This window comes from Melozone crissalis, unplaced genomic scaffold, assembly GCF_028551555.1.
Source record: "Melozone crissalis strain CALT ecotype California unplaced genomic scaffold, PUWL_Pcris_2 ptg000122l_1, whole genome shotgun sequence".
Classification (NCBI taxonomy): domain Eukaryota; kingdom Metazoa; phylum Chordata; class Aves; order Passeriformes; family Passerellidae; genus Melozone; species Melozone crissalis.
This window is the reverse complement of record NW_026535898.1, coordinates 64701-90065: the sequence shown is the minus strand read 5'-3', so window position 1 is coordinate 90065 and position 25365 is coordinate 64701. Positions and strand designations below refer to the sequence as shown.

The following is a 25365-nucleotide window of genomic DNA, read 5'->3' as shown; positions in this document are numbered from 1 at the left end:
AACTTGGGGGCGGTGCTATGCCCGGTTTCCACCCAGTGCTGACGTCGCACGAGGGCCAGCCAAGCCGGTGACATCACCACCCCCCGTGACATCATCACAGTCCCCTCCCCCCCCCGTTCTCGCTATGCAAACGCCCCCCGGGCCGGGGGGGCCGGGGGGGCCCCGGGGACCAATAAAGGCTGTACAGCACCGAGCCCCGGCCGTGCTTCGGGGGGACACCGGGATGGGGGACACCGGGGTGGGGGACACCGGGGGTGGGGGACACCGGGAGGGGACACCCGTCAGGGCCCCGGGACCCCCCCCCCCTCCATCCCCGAGCCCGGGCACTCACGGGTTAACCTCGGCGTTTTCCCGCCACGCCCCCGCCACGCCCCCCCCACCCCCCGTGACGTCACGGCGCTACCGGGTCCGTTCGCCGCCGCTGAACCCGAACGGTCCGGGGGGACCGGGGGGCACCGGGGGGGCCTCGGCGGCGTTTGCGGGGATTTCGGGGGGTCGGGGCCCTCTCGGGGAGCGCTCGGGGGAAATTGGGGCGCAAGGGGCGTTCCCGGTGGTCTCGGGAGTGAATTGGGGGGATTTGGGGGTTCAGAGGGGGTTCCTGACAAGAACTGGGGGTTCAGATGGGGTCTCTGTCGGGAATTGGGGGTGTCTGGGGTCTCTGTCGGGAATTGGGGGTTCCTGGGGGTCTCTGGGGGGAATTGGGGGTGCCTGGGGGTCTCTGGGGGGAATTGGGCTTTCAGAGGGGGTCTCTGGGGGGAATTGGGGGTGCCTGGGGGTCTCTGGGGGGAATTGGGCTTTCAGAGGGGGTCTCTGGGGGGAATTGGGGGTGCCTGGGGGTCTCTGGGGGGAATTGGGCTTTCAGAGGGGGTCTCTGTCGGGAATTGGGGGTGCCTGGGGTCTCTGCCGAGTACTGGGGGTGCCTGGGGTCCCCCGGGGGGTCCCTGACCCGCTGTGTGCCCCCAGCCCCCCATGGCGCTGCGTTTGGCCGCCCGCCTGTCGCGCCCGGCCCGGAGCGGTGTCCGGTGGGGGGGCACCGGGCCCCCCCGCGCACAGGGTGAGTGGGGAGGGGGCGAGAGGGCCGGACCCCCCCTCCCCGGGATTGGCAGCGATGGGGGGGGACACCGTTTCCCGGTGTTCCCCCCCGTTTCCCGGTGCTGACCCCGCCGTTTCCCGGTGCCGCCCCCTCCCCAGTGGCCGCCCCGTTCGACTGGCAGGACGCGCTGGGGCTGGAGGCGCTGCTGAGCGCCGAGGAGCGGCTGCTGCGGGACGCGACGCGCAAATACTGCCAGGAGCGGCTGCTGCCCCGCGTGCTGCACGCCAACCGCCACGAGGGTACCCCAAAAACCGCCCCCCGAAACACCCCCAGGCAGCCCGACCCCCCCGGTACCGACTGAGAGCCCCCGGTACAGCCCGAGAGCCCCCAGACCCACCAGAAGCCCCCGGGGCCGGTCCCCACCATGGTACCACAGCTGCCCCCCAATGTCCCCAAGTGTCCCCCTAAACCTTCCCGACTCCCCCCCCCCATTCACCTCTGTGCCAAAATTGGGGAGTTTTGGTGTCCCCAAAAGCTCCTGAAACCTTCCCGAGCCCCCCATTCACGTCTGTGCCAAAACTGGGGAGTTTTGGTGTCCCCAAAAGCTCCCCCAAACCTTCCTGACCCCCTCATTCACATCTGTGCCAAAATTGGGGAGTTTTGGTGTCCCCAAAAGCTCCCCCAAACCTGCCCGAGCCCCTCTTTCACCCCTATGCCAAAATTGGGGAGTTTTGGTGTCCCCAAAACGCCCCCAAAACTCCCCCCAACACCCCCAAATCCTCTCCCTCCTCCCCTCCCGCAGGCCCAGGGAGGGGGGCACAGGGGTGTGGGGGACCCTCAGATTCACCAGAGGGTCCCCCCTTGCTGCCCCCCCCGACCGCCACCTTGTCCCCCCCAGTGTTTGACCGGGAGATCGTGACCGAACTGGGAGAACTGGGGCTGCTGGGCCCCACCATCCAAGGTCAGGGGTGTGGGGACCCTCGGGGGGGTTTGGGGACACAAGGCGGGCTCCTGGGTGCTCAGGGGTGGGGGGCAGCTCTGGGGGCGCATTGGGGGTCAGGGAGGGGGTCTGGGGGCTCTGTGGGGGGACTCGGGGGGCTCGCGGGGGCAGTTTTGGGGTGACACTGGGGGTTTGAGGGGATGGCGCTGTACCCAGGGGATGGGCTGTGTGTCAGGGGAGGGTCCTTGAGGGGTCCTGGGTGACCCGGGGGTCCCTGGGTGACCCTGGGGGTCCCCATGTGCCCTCTGTGACCCCGGGGGTCTCCGCAGGGTACGGCTGTGACCCAGGGGTCCCTGTGTGACCCCGGGGGTCCCTGTGTGACCCTGGGGGTCTCTGTGTGACCCCGGGGGTCCCCGTGTGCCCTCTGTGACCCCGGGGGTCCCCGCAGGGTACGGCTGCGCGGGCACCACGTCGGTGGGCTACGGGCTGGTGACGCGGGAGCTGGAGCGGGTGGACAGCAGCTACCGCTCGGTGCTCAGCGTGCAGTCCTCGCTGGTCATGTACCCGCTGTGGGCCTATGGGACCCCCGCCCAGCGCGAGCGCTTCCTGCCCCGCCTCGGTGAGACCCCCGGAGGGACAGGGGCAGCTCGGGGGGGCGGCTGGAGGCGTTCCTGGGTGCCCCTGATGCCCCTTCCCCAGCTCAGGGGGTGTGGGATAGAGGGGGCAGAGGGGCTTTGGGGGGTTTGGAGGAGGAGTGGGGGGCACAAGGGCACTGGTGGTCCCCAGGGTGCCCCTGACGCCCCCTCCCCAGCTCAGTGGGGCGTTTGGGGAGGTGGGAGGCAGCAGTGGGGTGGTTGGAGGCGGAGTGGGGGGCACAAGGGCACTGGTGGTCCCCGAGGTGCCCCTGACGCCCCCTCCCCAGCTCGGGGGGAGCTCGTGGGCTGCTTCGGGCTGACGGAGCCCAACCACGGGAGCGACCCGGGGCGGATGGAGACGCGGGCACGGCGCAACCCCAGCGGCGGCACCTACACCCTGCGCGGCTCCAAGACCTGGTGAGCCCCGAATTGGGGTGAGGGGGACCCGGGGGCACCCCCGGAGCCCCCCACTGACCCTCCCCGACCTGCCCAGGATCACCAACTCGCCCATAGCCGACCTGTGCGTGGTGTGGGCGCGCTGCGAGGAGGACGGGCGGGTCCGCGGCTTCCTGGTGGAGCGCGGCGCCCCCGGGCTCAGCACCCCCAAAATCGAGGGCAAGTTCTCCCTGCGGGCCTCGACCACCGGCATGATCCTGCTGGACGACGTGGAGGTGCCCGAGGAGAACGTGCTGCCCGGCGCCGAGGGGCTGGCGGTGAGCGGGGAGCCAGGGCGTCCCCGGTGGGATGGGCGGGGGTCCCGGTGGGACGGAGGGGGGCCCGGTGGGATGGGGGTCCCAGTGACACCCCCCGTCCCCCAGGGCCCCTTCGGCTGCCTCACCCAGGCCCGTTACGGCATCGCCTGGGGCGCGCTGGGCGCCGCCGAGGCCTGTCTGGAGACGGTGCGGCAATACGTGCTGGACAGGTAACGGGGTCTGGGGGCGCTTTGGGGGGTCCCACCGCCCCCCAGCACCCCCCAAAGCTCAGTGCCCCCCTGCCCCGGCCCGCAGGAAGCAGTTTGGGGGCCCGCTGGCCCGGAACCAGCTGGTGCAGAAGAAGCTGGCCGACATGGTGACGGAGATCACGCTGGGGCTGCACGCCTGCCTGCGGCTCGGCCGCCTCAAGGACGAGGGCAGGTGGGTGGCACTGTCCCCAAGGGGGCTCCGGGGGGTCCGGAGGGAGTCAGCGCGTCCCCGTCCGTGCCCCCGCAGGGCCGCCCCCGAGATGGTGTCGATGCTGAAGCGGAACTCGTGCGGGAAGGCGCTGGCCATCGCCAGGGACGCGCGGGACATGCTGGGGGGCAACGGCATCTGCGACGAGTTCCACGTCATCCGGCACCTCATGAACCTCGAGGCCGTCAACACCTACGAGGGTACGGCGGGGAGGGGGCACGGGGGTCCCCCGGGGGCGCGGGGGGTCCCGCTGAGGTGTGGCGATCCCCGCAGGCACCCACGACATCCACGCGCTGATCCTGGGCCGCGCCATCACCGGCATCCAGGCCTTCGCCCCGGCCAAGGGCACGTAGCGGGGACGCGGTGGCACCGGTGGCACCGGCGGGGACCGGGTCTGCTCCTCGTGGGAAGGGATGTGAGGAGATGGCGGCGCTGACGGGACACAGCGTCACCGACCGGACCCAGGTGTCCCCAGAAGGGATCCAGTGCCACTGACGGGACCCGGTGTCACCGACGGGACCTCGTGTCACCAGCCAGGCCTCGTGTCACCAACGGGACTCGGTGTCACCCCAAGCAAATCTGGTGGCACTGGCGGGACCCGGTGTCACCAAGCACAACTTGCGTTGTTGATGGGACCCAATGCCACCAAGCAAACCTGCTGTCACCAGCGGGACTCGGTGTCACCGACAGGACTCGGTGTCACTCAGGGACCCCCCTGGTGCTGGGCACCGTGTCCGGTGCCATCCCGGTGCCTTCGCCATCCCCGTGGCCAATAAACGGTGGGACAGCCCCTCCATGCCAGCCCTGCTCGTCAGCATTAATTAACCTGCCAGGACCCTCGGAGGGGGGGGGTCCTAACCCATCACAGCCCCCTCATCGAGCTTTTGGGTCGGCTTCAGCCCTTTATTTGTTCCAAACAGCAAAAGCAACAGCAACAGCAAAGCCCTTTGGGCCAAAACGCCCCTTTGCAAAGCCCGGCACAGCCCGGTGGGTTTGGGGGTCCCGCTCGGGTCTGGGGGTGCCCTCAGTCCTCGGGCTGCAGGCAGAGCTCCTGGTACGCCGCCTCCACGGTGCAGCAGATGCGGCGCAGCTCCGCCTGCACCTCCTCCACGCGCTCCAGCACCTCGCCGAGCGCCCGCAGCCGCTCCTGGATCAGCTCGTTGTGGAAGCCGTAGCGGTGGAAGAGCCGCTCCTCCAGCTGCTCCGCCAGCTCCGAGACCTGCCCGAGCGGGGGCCGCGGCTCGTCCCGGCGCTGGCACGGCCGCCGTCCCCGGGGCCGGGGGGCAGCTGCGCCCGCCCGCGCTGGCGCCGCTCCCGGCCTGGCCCGGCCGCCGCCAGCTGCGCCCCGGTAGCCGCAGCGCCGGTCGCGGTGGCCACCGAGCGCCGGGTCAGCGCGGGCCGCAGCTGCCGGGCCGGGCCGCCATCTGCGCGGGGGCCTGGGGACCGAGTCCGGCGCGAGGGCAGCGTGGGGACAAGGAGGGGACAAGGGGGGGACACCGCGGGGACAGCGCGGGGACAGCGGGGCCCGCTCGAAGCGGGGCCGGAGGCAGCTGCGGCCGCCCCCGCGGGGGCTCGGGGCGCTCCCCCCGGCCGGGCTCCGCAGCTGCCTCCATGCCCGGGCTCTGCCTCCCCTGTCCCGCCCAACCGGGCGGAAGGAATAACGCGGTCCCCCGCGCCCCGGGGGGAAGGAGGAGACCGCTCCGGGCTTACCTTCAGCAGCAGGCTGTTCCTGACGGCGCTCAGCTCCGTGTGCGCTTCCTCGCGGCCGCTGTTGATGCGGCTGAGCGCGGCCTGCGCCCGCTGCTGCAGCCCCTCCACGGCGGCGTCCAGCGAGGCGAAGAGCAGCGAGGAGCGGGGACCCAGCGCTGGCCCCGCGCACGGCCTCGGCCCGAACACGGGAGCATCAGGAGGGGCGGGGGACAGCGCATGGAGCCCGTGGGGACGGGGACCCCATCGGGGGTGGGATCACACAGAGACTGGGACTGTGTGAGGGGCATGAACCCCATGGGGACCGGATCAGGGACATTTCTGCCCCATCAGGGCCGTGGATCACACAAGGACAGGAACCATGTGAGGGGCACAGATCCCATAGGGACATGGTGAGGGACATTTCTGCCCCATCAGGGCCGGGGATCACACAAGGACAGGAACCCCCATCAGGGCTGTGCACCCTGTCAGGGTCACGCGCCACCGGGACAGGGGACAGGCTGTGCGCTGTGGCAGCCCTGCCAGTCCCGTTAATTGAAAATTACCCTCTAATTAACGCGGTGACACGTGTGTCCCCTCTCCCCTCACTGCCTGTTGCATCCCCCGGCTCTTTTTTCCCCATTTTCGCTCCAAAGGTGAAGGTGAAGGCGGTACCTGTCCGGCTCCTCGTCGGGGGGCTCGTCCTCACCCAGCTCCGCCGGTTCGGGACCCTCAGGCTCCTCCCGCGACATCCCGGCCCCGGGGGGCTGCAGGGGAAGGAGCCCCGAGCTGGGGTCGGGATCCCGGGGTGGGCTGGGGACACTAAGCCGGGCTCCGGGGGTGGGTTCGGGCTGGGGTCCCGGGGTAGGTTCGGGGCCGTTCCTGGGACCCTCGGCCGCCCCTCACCTCACAGCCCTCACGGGGCTCTGCTGGGCGGGCACCGCCGCCGCCCAATCAGCGCCCGCCATTCACACTTTGGTGCTGCTGATTGGAGCAATAAGGGACCCCAAGGAGTGATTGGCACCTGCGCGGGCCAATTGTCGGGCACGAAAAGGGAGGGCGGGAAAGGCGGGAAGGGTCCGGGGGTCCCGGGAGGATCTCGGGGGTCCCGGGCGGATCTCGGCTTCCCCAGCACCGTGCGACACCACAAGGTGACAATAAACTCCCCCTAAACACGCAGTTCCCTTCCCGCGCACACACACAGGCACTGCAGGACACCGCGCTTTATTTGGGGTGGGGACCCCTCCCCAAAATGAGGGGACCCCCGTGTGGGGAGGGGGAGGTCACACGTCCAGGCGGCACATGGGGCTGTCGTAGACCATCTGCAGGTTGACGCGGTGCCCCACGAGCTCGCGGATGTTGTTGATGCCGTATTTGATCATGGTGGGTCTGGGGGAGATGGGGGGTCAGTGGGGTGGGCCCACAGAGGGGTCCCCCCCCCCAGAAGACCCCCACTCACCGCTCCAGCGAGAGCCCCCAGGCGATGACCGAGACGTTCTCGGGGAGCCCCATGGGCAGCAGCAGCTCGGGGCGGAAGACCCCCGAGTTCCCCACCTCCACCCACTTCTTCAGCCCTAGAGGGGAGAAGGGGGCAAGTGAGACCCCCACAGACCCCTCCCCATACTGGGGAGTGCTCAGACCCCCCTGCTCCCAACGGAGACCCCTCCTCACCCTCGTGGTAGCTGAACACCTCCATGCTGGGCTCGGTGTAGGGGTTGTAGGCGGGTTTGAAGCGCAGCTGCGAGATCCCTGCGGGCACACCGGGGGTCAGGGGAGGCTCACACGGGTCTGGGGTCCCTCCCCAGCGCCCCCCGAGTACCCAGCTTGCTGAAGAACTGCCGCAGGACGCCCATGAGGTGCCCCAGCGTGAGCCCCCGGTCGGCCACCAGCCCCTCCACCTGGTGGAACTCGGCCAGGTGCGTCGCGTCCAGGCTCTCGTTGCGGAACACGCGGTCGATGGAGAAATATTTCACGGGGCTGAACTTCTCCTGGGGGGGAGAACAGAGGGGTGAGGGGGCAGGTGGGACCCCCAGAGCTGCTGTGATCCCCCTCAAATTGTTCCGGGCTCTGATCCCCCTCAATTTGTTCCAGGCTCTGATTTCCCTCAAATTGTTCCGGGCTCTGATTCCCCTTAAATTGTTCTGGGTTCTGATGTCCCTTAAATTGTTCTGGGTTCTGATTTCCCTCAAATTGTTCTGGGCTCTGATTTACCTCAAATTGTTCCAGGCTCTGATTTCCCTCAAATTGTTCTGGTCTCTGATCCCCCTCAAATTGTTCTGGGTTCTGATTTCCTTCAAATTGTTCCAGGCTCTGATTTCCCTCAAATTGTTCTGGGTTTTGATTTACCTCAAATTGTTCTGGGCTCTGATCCCCCTCAAATTGTTCTGGGTTCTGATGTTCCTCAAATTGTTCTGGGATCTGATGTCCCTCAAATTGTTCCAGGCTCTGATCCCCCTCAAATTGTTCCAGGCTCTGATTTCCCTCAAATTGTTCCGGGCTCTGATTTCCCTCAAATTGTTCCAGGCTCTGATTTCCCTCAAATTGTTCTGGGCTCTGGTCCCCCTCAAATTGTTCCGGGCTCTGATTTACCTCAAATTGTTCTGGGTTTTGATTTACCTCAAATTGTTCTGGGCTCTGATTTCCCTCAAATTGTTCTGGGTTCTGATTTCCCTCAAATTGTTCTGGGCTCTGATTTCCCTCAAATTGTTCTGGGTTCTGATTTCCCTCAAATTGTTCTGGGATCTGATGTCCCTCAAATTGTTCTGGGTTTTGATTTACCTCAAATTGTTCTGGGTTCTGATTTCCCTCAAATTGTTCTGGGCTCTGATTTCCCTCAAATTGTTCTGGGTTCTGATTTCCCTGAAATTGTTCTGGGTTCTGATTTCCCTCAAATTGTTCTGGGTTCTGATTTCCCTCAAATTGTTCCAGTCTTTCTGAGCCCCCCAAACAACGCTGAGCATCCTGCACTGCTCTGAGCACCCCAAATCCCACTAATTCCCCCCAAAATCCCTCTGTTCTCCCCCATGGATGTAACCCCCAGACCCTGCCAAGGCCCTTTAAAGCCCTCAGACCCCCCAAAAGCCCCCAGACCTGCCGTGCCAGCTGGAACAGGGCGCGGGCGCTGGCTGACGTGGTGTGGGTCCTCAGCAGGTTCTTCTTTGCCTCCTCCACCTTCCACTCGTACCTGTACCTGGGGGGGGGGCACAAAGGGGGTTCAGGGAGGTGGGGGACACTCGTGGGACCCCCCTGAATCGCCCCCCAGATTGGAGCCTCACCCCTGTGAGCCGTAGCCTCCCTGCGAGTGCACCTTCTTCACCTTGGACGAGTAGCCAGGGGGCAACTGGGGGGCTTCGGCGGGGTCTGGGGGGGGGGGCAAAAAGGTGAGGGGGGGGCTTTGAGGGGCATTTGTGGGGGGCTTGTCAGAGGGATTTGGGGTGGGCACGGGGGTCTCAGAGGGGTCCCGGGGGGGTCCCAGCAGGCCCCCACAGCCCCCCAGCACCCACCCAGCAGGAAGAAGGTGTCGTGCTGGTCACGAGGGGTTTGGGGGATCAGAGGGGTTTGGGGTGGGCACAGGAGCTCAGGGGGGTGCAGAGGGATTTGGGGGTATTACAGGGTCTCACGGGGGTCCCGAGGGGGTCCCAGCAGGCCCCCACAGCCCCCCAGCACCCACCCAGCAGGAAGAAGGTGTCGTGCTGGTCGCGCGCCGGGTGCTGCTGCGGCTGGAAGAGCGCGTCGAAGTTCCAGAAGGAGCTCTCCACAAAGTTATCCGTGGGCATCTCCGTGAACCTGGGGGTCCCCCCGCGTTACCACGGGCTGGGTGGGCTCCGTGCCCCCCCCGCCCGGAGCCCCCCACTCACTCACTCACTCACCCCATCTCCAGGAAGATCTGGCGCAGCTCCGAGCGCACCTTGAGCAGCGGGTGCAGGTGCCCGCAGGCCGGGGGCAGCCCCAGCGAGGAGAAGTTGTAGGGTTTGAAGGGCAGCCGGCGCCAGGAGCCCCTGCGGGACGGGCCGGGGGTCAGGGCAGGGTCCTGGGGGGGTTTGGGGGGTCCTGGGGGGGTTTGGGGGGCACCTACGTGGCGATCATGTCCGGGGTGAGCTCGGTCTCCGGGCGCGCCACGGCCGTGCTGAAGGCGCTGCCCTTGCGGATCCAGAACGACTTGAGGGTCCTGGGGGGCAAGGGGGGCGTTGGGGACCACCAGAGCCCCACCGGCTGCTTTAATTAACGCTAGTTTCATTAATTATCGCCTTCACTTTCTTTATTTAATGTTTCGCCCACGCGAGTTTCACACAGAGTGTTTAATTGATCGCTGAAATCTCGGTTTTGCTGAATCAGGTCTGAAAACGGGGCAGAAAGGCCTCAAACTTTTGCTCCATCAAGTTCCCCAATGGCTGCTTTAATTAATGCTAGTTTCATTAATTATCAGCTTTATTCTTTTCTTATACTCTTTTCTTATAAGTTTTTTATATGTGTTTTATTTTGACTTTTACACAGAGTCTTTAATTGGGCTCTGGTCACTGAAATCTCGATTTTGCTGAATTAACCTTCAGTACATGCGACCAAAAAGGTCTGAAAATGGGGCAGAAAGGCCTCAAATTTCTGCCCCATCAAGGACAGAAAAATCAGCAAATACTGAGAAAAACAAACGCGTGGGAAATGGGTGTATCTCCAGTAAAAAACGACAATAAAAGGAGTAAAGAGCAGCGATCAGAGCGAAACTGATGAATGAACACCTCACAGAGTGGGATCAGAACGAAAACTGATTAATGAACACCCCACAGCGCTAATTAACGAGCAGAACTGTGCAATTTAGGAGCGATAATTGTGAATTTTCCCTGCCCCACTCACACTTCCAGCAGCAGCTTCCTCCTCTTGAGCTCGGCGCGCTCCCGCTCGGGCGGGGCCCCCCCGGCCCTCACCTGGCCCAGGTGTTCCTGCACCGTGTCCTGCACCGAGGGCACCTGGGGGGGCACCGGGGTGGGCACGGCACAATGGGGGGGCAGCAGACCCCTCCCCAAACATGGCTAATTCACAGCGACCCCCGTTTGTCCCCAACAGGGATGATGCTTGTTCATGGAGACCCCCACCCATCCACCCCCTGCCTTCCAGGGACCCCCACCCATCCACCCCCAGCCTCCCAGGGACCCCTGCCCATCCACCACCAGCATTCCAGAGACCCCTGCCCATCCACCCCAAGCCTTCCAGGGACACCCACCCTGCTCCTGCCTTCCAGAGACCCCCACCCATTCACCCTCAACACACCAGAGACCCCCACCCCTCCACCCCCTGCCCTCTAGAGACCCCCACCCATCCACCCCCAGCCTCCCAGGGACCCCCACCCATCCATCCCTGCCTTCCAGGGAGCCCCACCCATCCGCCCCCGGGCCACTCCCGGTTCCCGGTGCCTCCCGGTGTCCCCTCCCGGGACCCCCGCCCGCCCCCCGGTCACTCACGGCGCGGAGCACGCGGGGCCCGCCGGCCGCTCCCTTATCGAGGCGCACCCACTTGTTGGCCATGGCCTTGCTGAAGCCCAAGGAGCCGCCGGGCAGCTTCTGCGGGCACACGGCGAACCGTGAGGGGCGCGGTGCCGGCCGCCGGTGCCGCCCCGGTGCCGCCGGTACCCACCATGGCCTCGGCCTGCGGCAGCCCCTCCTCGGGCAGGCTCCGGAACAGCCGCACCTCGGGGCTGCCGTCCCGCAGCACCTCCTCGCCCTCGGCGCTCAGCTCCCATCGCGTGGCCGTGCGCGCCTCCGCCTCGATCACCTGCACCGGGCACCGCCATCAGCGCGGCCGCCGCCGGTAACCGGGGCTGCCCCGCGCCCGCCCGGCCCCGCCGCCCCCACCTCGCCCAGCGCCTGGAGGCTTTTCACGGCGCCCACGAGCGTCTGGTGGTCCACACCGAGCTGGGCGGCGGCCTCGAGGCTGCAGAGCCCGCCCGGGGCCCCGGCCTGGTCCAGCCGCTCCAGCAGCCGCTCCGCCACGCTCGGCGCCATGGCCGGAAGTTATCCCGGCGCACCGGAAGTGATCCCGGGGCACGGGGAGGATGGGTGGTGAGTCCGCCATATTGGGTGTGGAGCAAGCCCCGTGCCGGGCGTGCCGGGCGCCATGTTGGGTGTGGCGGGGGGGCACAGGTGGGTGAGGGGGCACCGTGACGTCACGGAGGTGCACGATGACGTCATACGGTGCGAAGCGGTTTCACCGCGGACTCCCAGCGGGCTGATTCTGCCCAGAGCTTCCTTAGAGCAGCCCCCGGCCTGGGTTCACCTTCCTTGCGTGCACACCTGCCGTGACATCGCTTAATCAGTGACACCATCGCCGCGTCACGGCGCAGTGTGGCGGCAGAGGCGAGCAGCAGACCGCTCCACGCCGCGTGTCCGTTGCTCCCTGTCCATAGTCCCCATTTCCCTTTAATTTCCTCCTCCCCCCCACTCTCGGGCCTGTCCCTTTAAGAGCGCGCGCCCCCACGTGATCCCCGGAGCGAGCCGGGGGGCGGGGGGGGCGTCTCCCACAGAACGCGTGGTCGCTCTTCATTGGCCGCCGCGCTCAGCCAATGGGAAGCGGCCATCTGGGACGCCAACGTTCGGGGGCGCCGTCGCCGCCGGCGGGCGGGCGCTCGGCCAATGGGAGAGGGCCGCGCGCGGGCTCGGGCCAATGGCAGCGCGGCGGAGGCAGGGCGAGGGGCGGCGGGAGTATAAAAGGCGGCGGCACCTCCTCCCCCCTCCGCAGTGCCGGGCGGCGCCGGGCCGGGACGGACGGAGCGAGTGTGCCCTGACCTGCCCCCGCCATGAGCCCCCTCAGCGTCCTCACCCTCGTCCTGCTCGAAGCCCTCCTGGCATCCGCCGGCCCCACCCAGTTCTTCCGCGAGGAGTTCGGGGATGGAGGTGAGGGAGGGGCCGGGGCGGGGGTCGCTGAGGGCGGGGCCTGGGGGGGGGCTCCTGAGGTGAAGGGGGTGGGGGGGCGGTGCCTGAGGGGGCTGGGGGGAGTCTGAGGGGAGGCAGGAGCATGGGGGCCCCCTCCGGTGTTTTGTGAGGGGAGAGAATGGAGGGGCCTTCCCATCTTTCCTGAGGGGAGAGTGGGGGGATCCTCCTGTGATCTGTGAGGGGAGAGAATAGGAGGATTCCCTGTGACTTCTGAGGGGAGAAAGGTGGGGGGGCGTGGTGTTTTCTGAGGGGAGAAAATTGAGTGACCCCCCCCCCCCGCCCTCCCCACCGTGATCCGTGAGGGAAGAGTGGAGTGAATCTTTTGTATTCTTTAAAGAAAGAATGAGGGGATTTTTCTCTTCTGAGGGGAGAATGGGAGGATCCTCTTGTGATCTGTGAGGGGGAAAAAGGAGGGGATCGTTCTGTGCTCTATGAGGGGAGAATGGGGGTACTCCCGTGTGAAGTCTGAGGGGGAAATAAAGGAGAAATTTTCTGTGATCTGTGAGGGGAGGATGCGGGGATCCTCGTGTGATCTCTGAGGGGAAAAGAGGAGGGGATTTTTGTCTTTCTGTGTTCTGTGAGGTGAGAGAATGGGGAGCCCCGTGTGCTCTTTGGGGTGACAGGGGACACAGGAATAATCCTCATGTGTGGGGACAGGGAGGATGAGGCTGCTCAGGCTCAGCCCTGGGCAGGCAGAGCAGGTGCACAAGCAGCAGGAAGAGGATCGTGAGCACCACAACACCCACATGGCTGCTCCTGGGGGACTTTGCTTTCCTCTGCAACCCAAAACCAGCCAGCAAAGAGCCCTGCCCCGAGCTCCGGGTGGGACAGGAGGGGTTTGGGGTGCAGGGAGCCGGGCCTGCAGGAGCTCAGAGCGCTGCCCCTGCCGCTGACAGACGCCTGGACCCGCCGGTGGGTGGAATCCAAGCACAAACCCGACTACGGGCGCTTCGTCCTCACCGCCGGCAAGTTCTACGGCGACGCCGAGAAGGACAAAGGTGAGCCGGGCTCCCGGCAGGAGGGGGGAGAGCCCCGGGCCGGGGATTCATCCCCCGCTTCCCCACCACGCCCCACGTCCCGCAGGCATCCAGACGAGCCAGGACGCCCGGTTCTACGCCCTGTCGTCGCGCTTCGAGCCCTTCAGCAACCGCGACAAGACGCTGGTGGTGCAGTTCACCGTGAAGCACGAGCAGAACATCGACTGCGGCGGCGGCTACGTCAAGCTCTTCCCGGCCAGCCTGAGCCAGGAGGACATGCACGGCGACTCCGAGTACAACATCATGTTTGGTGGGTGTCCCCCTGATCCCCCAGACCCCTTAGGGTGGGCTCAGTCCGTCCCTCAATCCCTCCCAGTCCCCTTAGGGTGGGCTCAGCCCCTTCCTGACCCCCCCTGTGTCCCGTCCAGCCCTTCCCTGACGCCTACCTGTCACCCCCAGCCCCCTCAGGGTGGGCTCAGCCCCTCCCTGACCCCCAATGTCCCCCCCAGTCGTTCCCTGATCTCCCTTATGTCCCTCCCTGTCCCCCTCAGGGTGGGCTCAGCCCCTCCCTGACCCCCAATGTCCCCCCCAGTCGTTCCCTGATCTCCCTTATGTCCCTCCCTGTCCCCCTCAGGGTGGGCTCAGCCCCTCCCTGACCCCCAATGTCCCCCCCAGGCCCCGACATCTGCGGCCCTGGCACCAAGAAGGTTCACGTGATCTTCAACTACAAAGGCAAGAACGTGCTGATCAACAAGGACATCCGCTGCAAGGTGGGTCTGGGGGTGGTTTGGGGGTCCCGCTGCCCCCTTTGGGGGGTGTCCAGCCCTGCTGAGCCCCCCCTGTGCCCCCAGGACGACGAGTTCACCCACCTGTACACGCTGGTGCTGCGACCCGACAACACCTACGAGGTGAAGATCGACAACGCCCGCGTGGAGTCGGGGAGCCTGGAGGAGGACTGGGATTTCCTGCCCCCCAAAAAGATCAAAGACCCCGAGGCCAAGAAACCCGACGACTGGGACGAGAGGGCCAAGATCGATGACCCCGAGGACACCAAGCCCGAGGTGGGGCCTGGAGGGGCTTTGGTAGAGCCCTGATGGGATCTGGGGGGCTGGGGGAGTTTGGTAGAGCCCTGATGGGATCTGGGGGGCTGGGGAGAAGCTCTGAGGGGTTTTAGGGAGTAACTTGGGGGTCTCCATGAGCTTTTGGTGGGGGGGGGGGTCTTGTAATAAAATCCTGAGAGGATTATGAGGATTAGAAGGAGAATGGAGGGACTGGGGAGTTGAGTGGTCTGTGACACCATCTTGGGGGGTCATAGCAGGTTTTGGGGGGCACAGCAGGTTTGTGGGGGGCACAGCATGTTCCTGGGGGTCACAGCAGCCCCCTGAGCCCCCCGACCCCCTCTCAGGACTGGGACAAACCCGAGCACATCCCCGACCCCGACGCCAAGAAGCCGGAGGATTGGGACGAGGAGATGGACGGGGAGTGGGAGCCCCCCGTGATCCAGAACCCCGAGTACAAGGTGAGGCCTGGGGGCCGCAGGGGGGGCTGGGGAAGGGGCTGAGCCCCCCCTGAGCCCCCCCCGTGCCCCCCAGGGCGAGTGGAGGCCGCAGCAGATCGACAACCCCGACTACAAGGGCAAGTGGGTGCACCCCGAGATCGACAACCCCGAGTACAGCCCCGACCCCCTGCTCTACTCCTACGACAGCTTCGGGGTCATCGGGCTGGACCTCTGGCAGGTGAGGGGGGTCCCGGGGGGGTCCTGGGGGGGGTCCCGGGGGGCTGCAGCACCCCCTGACTCGGCCGTGCCCGCAGGTGAAGTCTGGAACCATCTTTGACAACTTCCTGATCACGGACGACGAGAAACTGGCGGAGGAGATCGGGAACGAGACCTGGGGGGCCACCAAGGTGAGATGGGGGGACAGTGAGACCTGGGGGGCCACCAAGGTGAGATGGGGGGACAGTGAGACCGGGGGGGCCACCAAGGTGAGATGGGGGGACAGTGAGACCTGGGGGGCCACCAAGGTGAGGTGGGGGGACAGTGAGACCGGGGGGGCAAATGAGACCTGGGGGGCACCAAGGTGAGATGGGGACACCTGGAGGGACACCTGGGGGGGGGAAATGGGACCTGGGGGGGCACCAAGGTAAGGGAGGGACACCAAGGTGAGGGGGCAGCACCTGGGTGACCTCCCCACCCGTTCCCGCAGGACGCAGAGAGGAAGATGAAGGAGCAGCAGGACGAGGAGCAGCGGAAGAAGCAGGAGGAGGAGGAGAAGCAGCAGAAAGAGGAGGAAGGGGACGATGATGGCGACGGGGACGAGGAGGAGGAGGATGAGGAGGAGCCCGAGGCCGAGCCCGAGGAGGCGGAGGCGGCCCCGCGGGACGAGCTGTGAGGGCCCCGCCGCGGGCCCGTTCTGTCTCTGTGAGACCTGGACTCTTTTCTATGGGCGCCGCCGCCCGCGGGGCCCGGGCAAGCCGCGACCGCGCCGGGACCGAACCGGCACGGCCGGGACCCAACCGGCACCGGGCGCCCCGCGGGGCGAGGACTCAGGACCAGCGCCGGGGGTGGGGAGGGTGCGGAACGGGGGATGGGGGGGGAGCACCGGCGGTGTCGCACGGGACTGTACGGGGGTGTCGCGATCCGGTTTCTATTAAATTAACGATCGTCCCGGCGCCGCCGTTTATTCCTCGTTATTTCCGCTCGTTCTCCCCCCCTGCCCGCGCCATGTTGCGGCCGCCGCCATTTTGTGCCGCCGCGCGCGTCACGTGACCGAGCCCGGTTCGCGCCTTTAACCCCTCGCTCGCATCACGTGATGGGGCGTGACCAACACATGCGCGCGGGGGGGGTTTACCGCCGTCACGTGATGCAGGAACGCCCCGCCTCCCTCCGCGCGCGCGCCGTTCCGGTGTCGCGTGACGAGAAACGGGAGTGGGAGGGGGGAAGGCGGGAGCGAGGCGCGCGCGCGGGCGGGCGTCGTGACGCACTTCCGGCGCCGCGGCGGAAGCGGCGGGGCCGCCTAAGATGGCGGCGGCGTGAGTTGCATGTTGTGGGGCCGCCGGGAGGAGCCGCCGCCGCCCCGTCCCCGTCCCGCCATGGCGGTGACCGTGACGCTGAAGACGCTGCAGCAGCAAACCTTCAAGATCCGCATGGAGCCGCACGAGACGGTGAGGCCGCGGCGGAGCCTCCGCGGGCGGGAGCGGGCGGGGCCCGGCCGGGGATGGGCCCGGTGCTCGCCCCCCCCATCGCCCTCACACCGCGGCTGCCCCGGGACGTTCCGGGGCCTCCCGGGGTCCGCAGGGACGGGATGGAGCCCGGTGAGGGGAGGCGGGGAGGCCGCGTCCCCCTGAGCCCCGTTTGGGCGGGGGGGGCGGCACCGGGGGCGCTCCAGGTGCCCCCAGTCCCAATTTGGGGAGGGGGATCTGGTGGGGGGGGGTCCCTGTGCCCCCCAATCCCCATTTTGGGTAGGGGGATCTCGTGGGGTCTCCGGGTGCCCCCTATCCCCGTTTGGAGATTTTACAGATCTTCCCATTTATTGGGGAAGATTCTTTGGGATCATTTGTGAAGATTTATTTGGGAAGGTCCTTTAGGAACATTTGGGATTTGTGCCTGCCCTGCTCTGGGGATCATTTCTGCAGATTTATTCGGGAAGATTCTTTGGGAACATTTGGGACTTGTGGAGATTTATTCGGGAAGATCCTTTATGAACATTTGGGGTTTGTGCCTCCTCCTAGGATCATTTGTGGGAATTTATTCAGGACGATTCTTTGGGATCGTTTGTGCAGATTTATTAGGGAAGATCCTTTGGGAACGTTTGGGATTTGTGCCTGCCCCCGGGGATCGCTTGTGGAGATTTATTCAGGACGATTCTTTGGGGTCATTTGTGGGGATTTAATTGGGATGATTCATTGGGAACATTTGGGATTCGAGCAGATTTATTCACAATGGTCCTTTAGGAACATTTGGGATTGGTGCTTCCCCCAGGGATCATTTGTGGAGATTTGTTTGGGAACATTTAGGATTTGTGTCTGCCATGCTCTGGGGATCATTGGGGGAGATTCTTTAGGAACATTTGGGATTTGTGCAGATTTATTCAGGATGATTCCTTGGGATCACTTGTGCAGGGTTAATTGGGAAGATTCTTTGGGAACATTTGAGATTTGTGGGGATTTGTTCAGGAAGATTCTTTGGGAAACTTTTGGGATTTGAGCCTCCCCCTGGGGATCATTCAGGAAGGTCCTTTAGGAGCGTTTTGGGTTTGTGCAGATTTTTTTGGGAAAATTCTTTGGGAACATTTGGGATTTTTGCCTTGCCCTGCTCCGGGTGGTCCCGGGGTGATTTTGGGGTGTCCCCCGGGGGGTCCCCGTGCTCCCCTGACCCCCCGGTGCAGGTGCGGGCTCTGAAGGAGAAGATCGAGGCCGAGAAGGGCAGCGAGGCCTTTCCCGTGGCCGGCCAGAAGCTGATCTACGCCGGCAAGATCCTGAGCGACGACGTGCCCATCCGCGAGTACCGCATCGACGAGAAGAACTTCGTGGTGGTCATGGTCACCAAGGTGGGCTGGGGGGCCCTGTGTGAAATTTAGAGGGGATCGGGGGGGTCCCTGTGTGAAGTCTGGGGGGTCTCGGAGCCGTTTGGGGAACCCTGAGGGGTCTCTGAACCGTTTGAGGGACCCTGAGGGGTCCTAGAGAGGGATTTGGGGGTCCCTGTGTGAAGTGTGAGGGGGTTGGGGGGGTCCCTGTGTAAAGTTTGGGGGGTCTCTGAGCTGTTTGGGGGAATCCTGAGGGGCCCCTAGGTAGGGTTTGGGAGGCCTGAGGGGTCTCTGAGCCATTTGGGGTACCCTACGGGGTCCTTGCGAGGGATTTGGGGGTCCCTGTGTAAAGTTTGGGGGGGTTGGGGGGCCCTGTGTAAAGTTTGAGGTGTCTGGGAGCCATTTGGAGAACCCTGAGGGGTCTGTGGGAGTGATTTCAGGGTCCCCATGTAGGGTTTGGGGGGTCTGAGTGGTCTCAGGGTCATTTGGGTGAACCCTGAGGGGTCTCTGAGCCATCTGGGGTACCCTAAGGGGTCCTTGGGAGGGAGTCGGGGGTCCCTGTGTAAAGTTTGAGGGGTCTCTGAGCCATTTGGGGGACTCTGAGGGGTCCTGGGGAGGGATTTGGGGGTCCCCATGTAGGATTTGGGGTATCTGAGGGATCTCTGAGCCATTTGGGGGACTCTGAGGGGTCCTGGGGAGGGATTTGGGGGTCCCCAGGGAGGTTTGGAGGGTCGCAAGGCCCTTGGGAGGGGGCTGTTGGGGGGGTCTCAGGTGGCTCTGGGGGGTCCCAGGGGTCCCTCAGAGCTGGGGTGGGGGTCTCAGGGCTCCCCACTCTGGGGTTCCCCACTCTGGGGGTCTCAGGGCTCCCCACTGTGGGGGTCCCAGGGTATCCCCAGCCCCCCTTTCCCCCCTCCCAGGCCAAGTCTGCGCTGGGCTCGGCCCCCCCCGAGGCCGGGGCCCCCTCGGAGCCCCCCCCCGCAGCCCCCCCGGGGCCCCCCCCGGCCGCCGATGCCGCTGCCCCTCCCCCCCCGGCCACGCCCAGCGAGGAGCCCCCGGCCCAGGACCCCCCCCCTGCGCTGACCCTGCCTGAGCCCGCGGCGGGGTGAGGGACGGGGGGCTTGGGGGGTCTGGGGTGGGTTTGAGGGGGCTGGGGGGAGTCAGGAATGAGTTTGGGGGGGTCAGGAATGGATTTGCAGGGGCTGGGGAGGGTTTGAGGGGTCCGGGGAGGGTTTGGGGGGGACAAGGGTAGGTTTGGGGAGCTTTGGGGGCTCAGGGGATGGATTTGGGGGGTCTGAAATGGGTTTGGGGGCTCAGGGGATGGATTGGGGGGGGCTAGGGAGGGTTTGGGGGTTCAGGGGAGGGTTTGGGGGGTCAGGAATGGGTTTGGGGAGGGTTGGGGGGTTCAGGGGATGGATTTGGGGGTTCAGGGGAGGGTTTGGGGGGTCTGGAATGGGTTTGGGAAGCTGGGGAGGGTTTGGGGGGGTCAATTTTAGCAGATTTTGGAGGTGGGGGCACAGGAGGGTGTCTGGGGGAGAATTGAGAGATGGAGAAGTCATGTCATCAGATTTTGGGCAGTTCAGTGATTTGGGGGTAAATTGGGAGGTTTGGGGTAGATTTAAGGGATGGGATGGAAAACTTTTGGGGGGTCATTAACTTGGGTCTAATGTGGGGGGACAGGAGAGTTTTGGGGGCACTGCAGGGGGGGTTGGGGGGCTCACTGGGATCTTGGGGGGGAGTCACAGGTGTTTGGGGAGGGTCACAGGGGTTTTGGGGGGCTCCCAGGGGTTTTGGGGCTCCCCTGATGGTTTCTCCCCTGCCTCGGCAGCTCCGTTCCCCCCTCGGGCAGCTCCGGGCGCTCGGCCGACGCCGCCTCCACCCTCGGTGGGTCCTGGGGGGATCTGGGGGGTCTGGCGGGGTTTGGGGGGTCCTGGGGGTGGTTTGGGGGTCCCTCCCATCTCACGGGGTCTCTTTTGGGGTGGGGGTCCCACAGTGACAGGCTCCGAGCACGAGACGATGTTCTCCGAGATCGTGTCCACGGGCTACAATGCTGTCTCTGGGTGGGGGTCCTGTGGGTCTCTCCCAGCTGAGCGGGGGGTCATGGGGGTCCCAGGGGGTCTCTAACGGGGGTCTCTCTGGGGGGTTTTTGGGGGGTCCCACAGTGGCAGGCTCCAATACGAGCCGATGCTCTCCGAGATCGTGTCCATGGGGTCTCTGGGTGGGGGTGGTTTTGGGGTGGGGGTCCCAGGTCTCTCCCCTCTCTTGGGGGTCTCTCTGGGGGTCTCTCCCATCTCACGGGGTCTCTCTGGGGGTTTTGGGGGTCCCTCTCGCAGTGACGGGCTCCGAGTACGAGACGATGCTCTCCGAGATCGTGTCCATGGGCTACGAGCGGGAGCGCGTGGTGGCCGCGCTCAGGGCCAGCTACAACAACCCCCACCGGGCCGTGGAGTACCTGCTGACGGTGAGGGGGGGGTCCTGGGGGGGGGGCTGGGGGGTCCCGGGCCCGGCACTGACCCCCCCGGCCCCCCCAGGGCATCCCCGGCAGCCCCGAGCCCGAGCGGGCCCCCGGTGCAGGAGAGCCGGCCCCCGGAGCAGCCCCCGCCCGAAGGTCAGTGGGGGGGAATTGGGGTGGGCGGGGCACTGCGAGGCTCCACCCCCTTGGTGGGTGGGGCCAAACACTCAGGAATCACCTTGAGTGGTTGTTGGAGGTGGGGGTGTGGGTGAGCTGTGCTTGTTTTGGGGTGTGGCCTGGGGTAAGCCACACCCATTTTTGTGTGGTCTGTGTAAGCCTCACCAATTTAGAGTGTGATCTGTGTAAACCATACTCATCTTTGGGTGTGGCCTATGAGGGTCAAAGGCATCCACGTGGCCACACCCATCCAGGTATAATTAGGGAGCGTGGTTTAACTGTGCCCCATTGTGGGTGTGGTTTATCCATGTGCCCTTGTGTGTGTAGCCTCAGTACACCATATTATGGGTGTCATTTAACCACACCCCATTGTGGGTGTGGTCTCATTGTCATCGTGGTTTATCCAAGCCCCATTGTGGGTGTGGTTTATCCAAGCCCCATTGTGGGTGTGGTCTCATTGTGAGCGTGGTTTATCCAAGCCCCATTGTGGGTGTGGTTTAGCCATGCAAAATTGTGTGTGTGCTTTAACCACGCCCCATTGTGGGTGTGGTCTCATTGTGAGCGTGGTTTATCCAAGCCCCATTGTGGGTGTGGTTTATCCAAGCCCCATTGTGGGTGTGGTTTAGCCATGCACAATTGTGTGTGTGCTTTAACCACGCCCCATCGTGGGCGTGTCCTGACGCGGCCCCGCCCCCAGGCGAGAACCCGCTGGAGTTCCTGCGGGAGCAGCCGCAGTTCCAGAACATGCGCCAGGTGATCCAGCAGAACCCGGCCCTGCTGCCCGCCCTGCTGCAGCAGCTGGGCCAGGAGAACCCCCAGCTGCTCCAGGTACCCCCCGGGAACCCCCCGAGCCCCCCAGGAACCCCCCGAGCCCCCCGGGCTGAGCCCACCCGTGTGCCCCCTCCCTCCCCAGCAAATCAGCCAGCACCAGGAGCAGTTCATCCAGATGCTCAACGAGCCCCTGGGCGAGCTGGGCGAGCTCGAGGGGGAGGTGGGCGCCATCGGGGACGAGTCCCCCAGATGAACTACATCCAGGTGACCCCGCAGGAGAAAGAAGCCATAGAGAGGGTGAGCATGGGGTGTGTGGGGAGGGGGCTTGTGGGGTTTGGAGTGTGGGGAGTGGAGTTTGGGAAGTGGGGTTTGGAGTTTGGGGTGTAGGGGGTTTTGGGTTTGGGGGTTTGGGGTGTGGGGAGGGGAATTTGGGGTGTGGGGTGTGCAGTTTGGGGAGTTTGGGATGTGGGGAGTGGGGTTTGGGGGGTTTGGGGTGTGGGAGATTTGGGATTTGTGGGGTTTGGGATGTGGGGGGTTTGGGGCGTGAGGGATTTGGGGTCTGGGGGACTTGGGGTGTGGGGGATTTGGGTTTGAGGTGTGGGGGGTTTGGGGTGGGGTGGGGGATTTGGGGGCTTTGGGGTGAACGTGGGGGTAAATGTCAGTGTTTGAACCCAGCACCAGGGCCCAGGGCGAATAGAGGAAATACCATAATTAGCATCCTGAGTTAATTAACATTGCTGGAAAATGTTTTTAGGAGCCAGAGTGAATGGGAAATAGAATTATTAGGGGTTCCCAGAGTGGGGGAGCCGTTCTGGGGCCATTATGGGGGCTCTGGGGTCGTTCTGGGGGTTCCAGGACCATTCTGGGGGCTCCAGGGCCGTTCTGGGTTCTGGGGTCCATTCTGGGGGGTCCGGGGTCCATTCTGGGGGATTTGTGACCATTCTGGGGTCCGGGGTCCATTCTGGGGGTTCCAGGGCCGTTCTGGGGCACAGAGGCCGTTTTTGGGGTGCAGGGTCCATTTTGGGGGTCCAGGGGCCATTCTGGGGGATTTGTGACCATTCTGGGGGTCTGGGTCCGTTCTGGGGGTCCGGGGTCCGTTCTGGGGGGCTCAGCCCCACGTGTCCCCCCGTCCCCAGCTGAAGGCGCTGGGCTTTCCCGAGAGCCTGGTGATCCAGGCCTACTTCGCCTGCGAGAAGAACGAGAACCTGGCGGCCAATTTCCTGCTCAGCCAGAACTTCGACGACGACTGAGGGACCCCCGGCCCTCCCCCCTGCCCCGGGGGGGTCCCCAGGCCGTGAGGGGGGGGTTGGGATGGAATCCAGCCTGGAGGGGGGGGGGATGGGGACGCCCCCGGCCCTGCCCCCACCCCGGGAGCAGGGGGAGCCCCTCCCTGCCCTTGGGGGGGGGGTCTCAGCACCCCCGCTTTGTCCTGGCCCCCCTTCCCTCCCCAAAATCCGACCCCCCCTCCCTGTCAGGCCCCGGGGAAGGGAGGGTGGGGGGGGGGCGGCGCCGCGGAACAACCGAAACTGGCGGCAAAGAGATTAAATGCAGAGTTTTAAACCCAGTTTGGGCGTCCTCGTTCTGTCTGGGGGGGGGGCTCGTGGGACCCTCCCGGTGGGCACCGGATACCAGGGGGGTGGCAGCATTACCGGGGGGGGGGGTCCTGGCATTGCCGGGGGGTCAGGAGGTGCCCCCGATGGGTCTGGGGGTGCCCTCCGTGGGTCTGGGGGGTGTCAGGAGGAGCCCCCGATGGGTCTGGGGGTGCCCTCCGTGGGTCTGGAAGAGTCAGGAGGAGCCCCCGGTGGGTCTGGGGGTGCCCTCCGTAGGTCTGGAGGAATCAGGAGGAGCCCCCGGTGGGTCTGGGGGCGCTCTCGCCGCTCTCGGGGCCGGTCCCGGGGAGCGGCCGTGCCGCCGCCGCCGCCTCGGCCGCCGCCAGGGCGCTCCGCGCCGCCTCCTCCCGCTCCTGCCGCCGCCGCTTCTTCTCCTCCCGCCGCCGCTGCTTCTCCAGGTCCTCCAGCAGCTCCTGCGCTCGGGCCGAGCCCCGGGCGGGGGTCCCGGGCCGCGGCAGCGCCCCCAGCCCCGCCTCGGCCAGCAGCCGCTGCCGCCGCGCCGCCTCCGCCCGCGCCCGCTCCCGGGCGGCCTCGCGGTCCCGGCGCCAGGCGGCGACACGGGCGGCATGGCGGCCAGGCTGCGGGACACCAGCTCCGCCCTGGGGACACCGGGGACATGAGGGGACATTGGGGACTCGGGGGGACATTGGGGGACATTAGGGACATGGGGACACGGGCGGGCATGGCGGCCAGGCTGCCGGACACCAGCTCCGCCCTGGGGACACCGGGGACATTGGGGGACATTGGGGACATGGGGGGATAGCTCCCAGGACAGGGGAGGACAACGGGAACCCACCCCCAAAGCCTCCCCGTTCTCCCGGTACCGCCGGGCGATCCTCGCCAGGCTGAACAGAACCGGTGCTCCCCGGTGCTGCCCATCCCCGTGCCAGTGCTCCCAGTTCCATTTCCAGTGATCCCAGTTCATCCCGGTCCCATTCCCGGTGCTCCCAGTCCAGTCCCAGTCCCATTCCCAGTGCTCCCAGTCCTGTCCCAGTCCCATTCCCGGTGCTCCCAGTTTGTCCCAGTCCCGTTCCCGGTGCTCCCAGCCCCACCTCTCCTTTCTCCGCCGCGCCTCCTCCCTCTCCCGCTGCTCCAGCACGGCCTCCACCTCCCGGAGCGGCGGATCCCACTCTCGCTCCTCCGCCTCCGCCTCCCGCAGCTGCTCCGGGCTGGGCCAGAGCCGCCACACCGGCACCCCCGAGGCCTCCCCGAGCCGCCCGAACCGCCGCGCGGCCGCCCGCAGGTCCTCCGGGTCTGCGGGGGCCGGGCCCGGGCGGCGGCGGAGCGGATCCGCCCGGTAAGGCCGCACCGGGACCGGAACCGGCTCGGAGCCGCGACCGGGCCGGGCCCAGCGCCAGCAGCGCCCGCCGCAAGGGCGCCGCCATCTTGGACGCGCGCCGAAAGTGACGTCAAAGCGACTGAAGGAGCGGGTAAGAATGGGGCGGGGTCTGGGTGATGGGCGGGGCCAGAACTGTGGGTGGGACCAGGGGCGTGGTCACTGGGATGGGGGCGGAGCTTGGGCGGGGGGTCCCGGGTCTCGGGGGGTCCCGGTGGGCTCAGGGGGGTCCCGGGGTCTCTCCGGGCCTAGCCCAACCCGGGGCACCTCAGGAGACCCCGGTGGGACCGGGTCGGGCCCGGTGTGACCGGAGTGGGCCCGGTAGGACCGGGGAGCACCGGGGGCTCATCTCGGGGGTCCCGGGGGCGGTTTGGGGCTCCTCGGGGGGAAGCGGCGGCCCCGGAGCGGCTCCGGGAGGGGCGGGGGGCGCGGTGCAGCGACCCCCGGCTCCTCCCCGTGAATGGGGGGGGCTGGGCTGGGGGCGGAACCTCCCGAGCCCCCCCGAGCCCTCCCGAGCCCCCCCGAACCTTTTCAGCCGCCGCCAAGCCCGGGCCGCTGCCAAGCGCCGGTTAACCCCTCCGTGCCCGCCCCCGTCATCGGGATCCCCCCCCCAAATCACCGGATTCCCCCCCCAAATCACCGGGACCCCCCCCATTACCGGGTCCCCCCCTCACGATCACCGGGCGGGGCCGGGGGGCACCGGGAGCGCCCCGCGGTTACCGGGGGTGCTGAGCGCGGCGGGGCCGCTCCTCGCGGGGCCCCCGGGCCCCCCCGCCCGCTCCGGCGGGGCCCCGGACGGGGGGGAGCCCTAATGGCTTCCAGGCCTCGGCAGCCGCCGACAATGTGCGCGGAGCGGAGCCAAAATCCCCCGAAATCGCCCCAAAAGCTTCCCTGGGCCCCCCGGGGGGGGGGGGGGGGGGTCCGAAGGGCTCGGGGCGCTCGGGGGTCCCGGTTTCCCCCTCCGCCGGTGGAACCGGGCCAGCGGGGGGGCCCCGTTTCGGGGCGGATTTGCCCCATTTTGGGGCTTCTGCCGTTCCCGCGTTTGTCCGCTCCCGCCGCCCCCAGCCCCAATTTCCCCCGGGGCAGGGGGGGGGGGTCCCTCCTTCCCCGGGACACCGGGACACCCCTGCGTCCCCTCC

The 25365-nt window shown here is 66.3% G+C and overlaps 6 protein-coding genes across 7 annotated transcripts; 3 read left to right on the top strand and 3 right to left on the bottom strand.

Annotated features, from left to right (window-relative positions):
- Positions 1-391: 391 nt before the first annotated feature.
- Positions 392-4578, top strand: GCDH (glutaryl-CoA dehydrogenase). 2 transcript variants are annotated; one of them, XM_054293018.1, is made up of 11 exons: positions 392-406; positions 964-1054; positions 1192-1332; positions 1932-1994; positions 2422-2592; positions 2896-3025; positions 3102-3321; positions 3427-3530; positions 3616-3741; positions 3817-3977; positions 4051-4578. In XM_054293018.1, exons 2-11 carry the CDS (start codon positions 970-972, stop codon positions 4128-4130), a joined length of 1281 nt encoding a protein of 426 aa, XP_054148993.1. In that variant the 5' UTR covers positions 392-406; positions 964-969; the 3' UTR covers positions 4131-4578. The 2 variants fall into 2 exon arrangements, with proteins under 2 accessions (XP_054148993.1, XP_054148992.1); XM_054293017.1 differs by lacking the exon at positions 392-406 and adding an exon at positions 411-434.
- Positions 4579-4696: 118 nt separating this feature from the next.
- On the bottom strand, positions 4697-6215 carry SYCE2 (synaptonemal complex central element protein 2). Its single transcript, XM_054293030.1, has 3 exons — positions 6139-6215; positions 5488-5716; positions 4697-4996 (listed from the first exon to the last, which is right to left on the bottom strand). The coding sequence occupies exons 1-3, from the start codon at positions 6213-6215 to the stop codon at positions 4802-4804; spliced, it is 501 nt and encodes a 166-aa protein (XP_054149005.1). The 3' UTR covers positions 4697-4801.
- Positions 6216-6671: 456 nt separating this feature from the next.
- On the bottom strand, positions 6672-11456 carry FARSA (phenylalanyl-tRNA synthetase subunit alpha). Its single transcript, XM_054293022.1, has 13 exons — positions 11307-11456; positions 11089-11226; positions 10917-11015; positions 10312-10424; positions 9539-9631; positions 9333-9461; positions 9134-9249; positions 8739-8823; positions 8554-8653; positions 7283-7451; positions 7135-7212; positions 6923-7037; positions 6672-6852 (listed from the first exon to the last, which is right to left on the bottom strand). The coding sequence occupies exons 1-13, from the start codon at positions 11454-11456 to the stop codon at positions 6747-6749; spliced, it is 1491 nt and encodes a 496-aa protein (XP_054148997.1). The 3' UTR covers positions 6672-6746.
- Positions 11457-12197: 741 nt separating this feature from the next.
- On the top strand, positions 12198-15880 carry CALR (calreticulin). The gene is made up of 9 exons (XM_054293021.1): positions 12198-12344; positions 13280-13381; positions 13467-13670; positions 14036-14130; positions 14212-14421; positions 14766-14879; positions 14953-15096; positions 15173-15265; positions 15565-15880. Exons 1-9 carry the CDS (start codon positions 12248-12250, stop codon positions 15748-15750), a joined length of 1245 nt encoding a protein of 414 aa, XP_054148996.1. The 5' UTR covers positions 12198-12247; the 3' UTR covers positions 15751-15880.
- A 481-nt stretch (positions 15881-16361) lies between these two features.
- On the top strand, positions 16362-22734 carry RAD23A (RAD23 homolog A, nucleotide excision repair protein). The gene is given in 11 exon segments (XM_054293020.1): positions 16362-16522; positions 17746-17907; positions 18801-18985; positions 19709-19764; positions 20214-20341; positions 20412-20438; positions 20440-20488; positions 21207-21337; positions 21423-21519; positions 21522-21577; positions 22417-22734. Coding segments are annotated over 11 exon segments (1128 nt in total). The 5' UTR covers positions 16362-16399; the 3' UTR covers positions 22531-22734.
- Positions 22735-23091: 357 nt separating this feature from the next.
- On the bottom strand, positions 23092-25243 carry GADD45GIP1 (GADD45G interacting protein 1). The gene is given in 4 exon segments (XM_054293029.1): positions 23092-23452; positions 23455-23489; positions 23943-24308; positions 24885-25243. Coding segments are annotated over 4 exon segments (1095 nt in total). The 3' UTR covers positions 23092-23117.
- Between the last annotated feature and the right edge of the window lie 122 nt (positions 25244-25365).

Coding starts and splice junctions, on each gene's coding strand:
- GCDH (XM_054293018.1), top strand. CDS start 970: ATGGCGCTGCGTTTGGCCGCCCGCCTGTCGCGCCCGGCCCGGAGCGGT. Junction 2,593..2,895: donor GCGCTTCCTGCCCCGCCTCG/GTGAGACCCCCG, acceptor CCCCCTCCCCAG/CTCGGGGGGAGCTCGTGGGC. Junction 3,978..4,050: donor GGCCGTCAACACCTACGAGG/GTACGGCGGGGA, acceptor CGATCCCCGCAG/GCACCCACGACATCCACGCG.
- SYCE2 (XM_054293030.1), bottom strand. CDS start 6,215: ATGTCGCGGGAGGAGCCTGAGGGTCCCGAACCGGCGGAGCTGGGTGAG. Junction 5,717..6,138: donor CCCGACGAGGAGCCGGACAG/GTACCGCCTTCA, acceptor GGGTCCCCGTCC/CCACGGGCTCCATGCGCTGT. Junction 4,997..5,487: donor GGAACAGCCTGCTGCTGAAG/GTAAGCCCGGAG, acceptor CCGCTCGGGCAG/GTCTCGGAGCTGGCGGAGCA.
- FARSA (XM_054293022.1), bottom strand. CDS start 11,456: ATGGCGCCGAGCGTGGCGGAGCGGCTGCTGGAGCGGCTGGACCAGGCC. Junction 9,632..10,311: donor AGGAAGCTGCTGCTGGAAGT/GTGAGTGGGGCA, acceptor CTTGCCCCCCAG/GACCCTCAAGTCGTTCTGGA. Junction 6,853..6,922: donor TGGGGGCTCTCGCTGGAGCG/GTGAGTGGGGGT, acceptor CATCTCCCCCAG/ACCCACCATGATCAAATACG.
- CALR (XM_054293021.1), top strand. CDS start 12,248: ATGAGCCCCCTCAGCGTCCTCACCCTCGTCCTGCTCGAAGCCCTCCTG. Junction 12,345..13,279: donor CGAGGAGTTCGGGGATGGAG/GTGAGGGAGGGG, acceptor TGCCGCTGACAG/ACGCCTGGACCCGCCGGTGG. Junction 14,422..14,765: donor CCGAGGACACCAAGCCCGAG/GTGGGGCCTGGA, acceptor ACCCCCTCTCAG/GACTGGGACAAACCCGAGCA.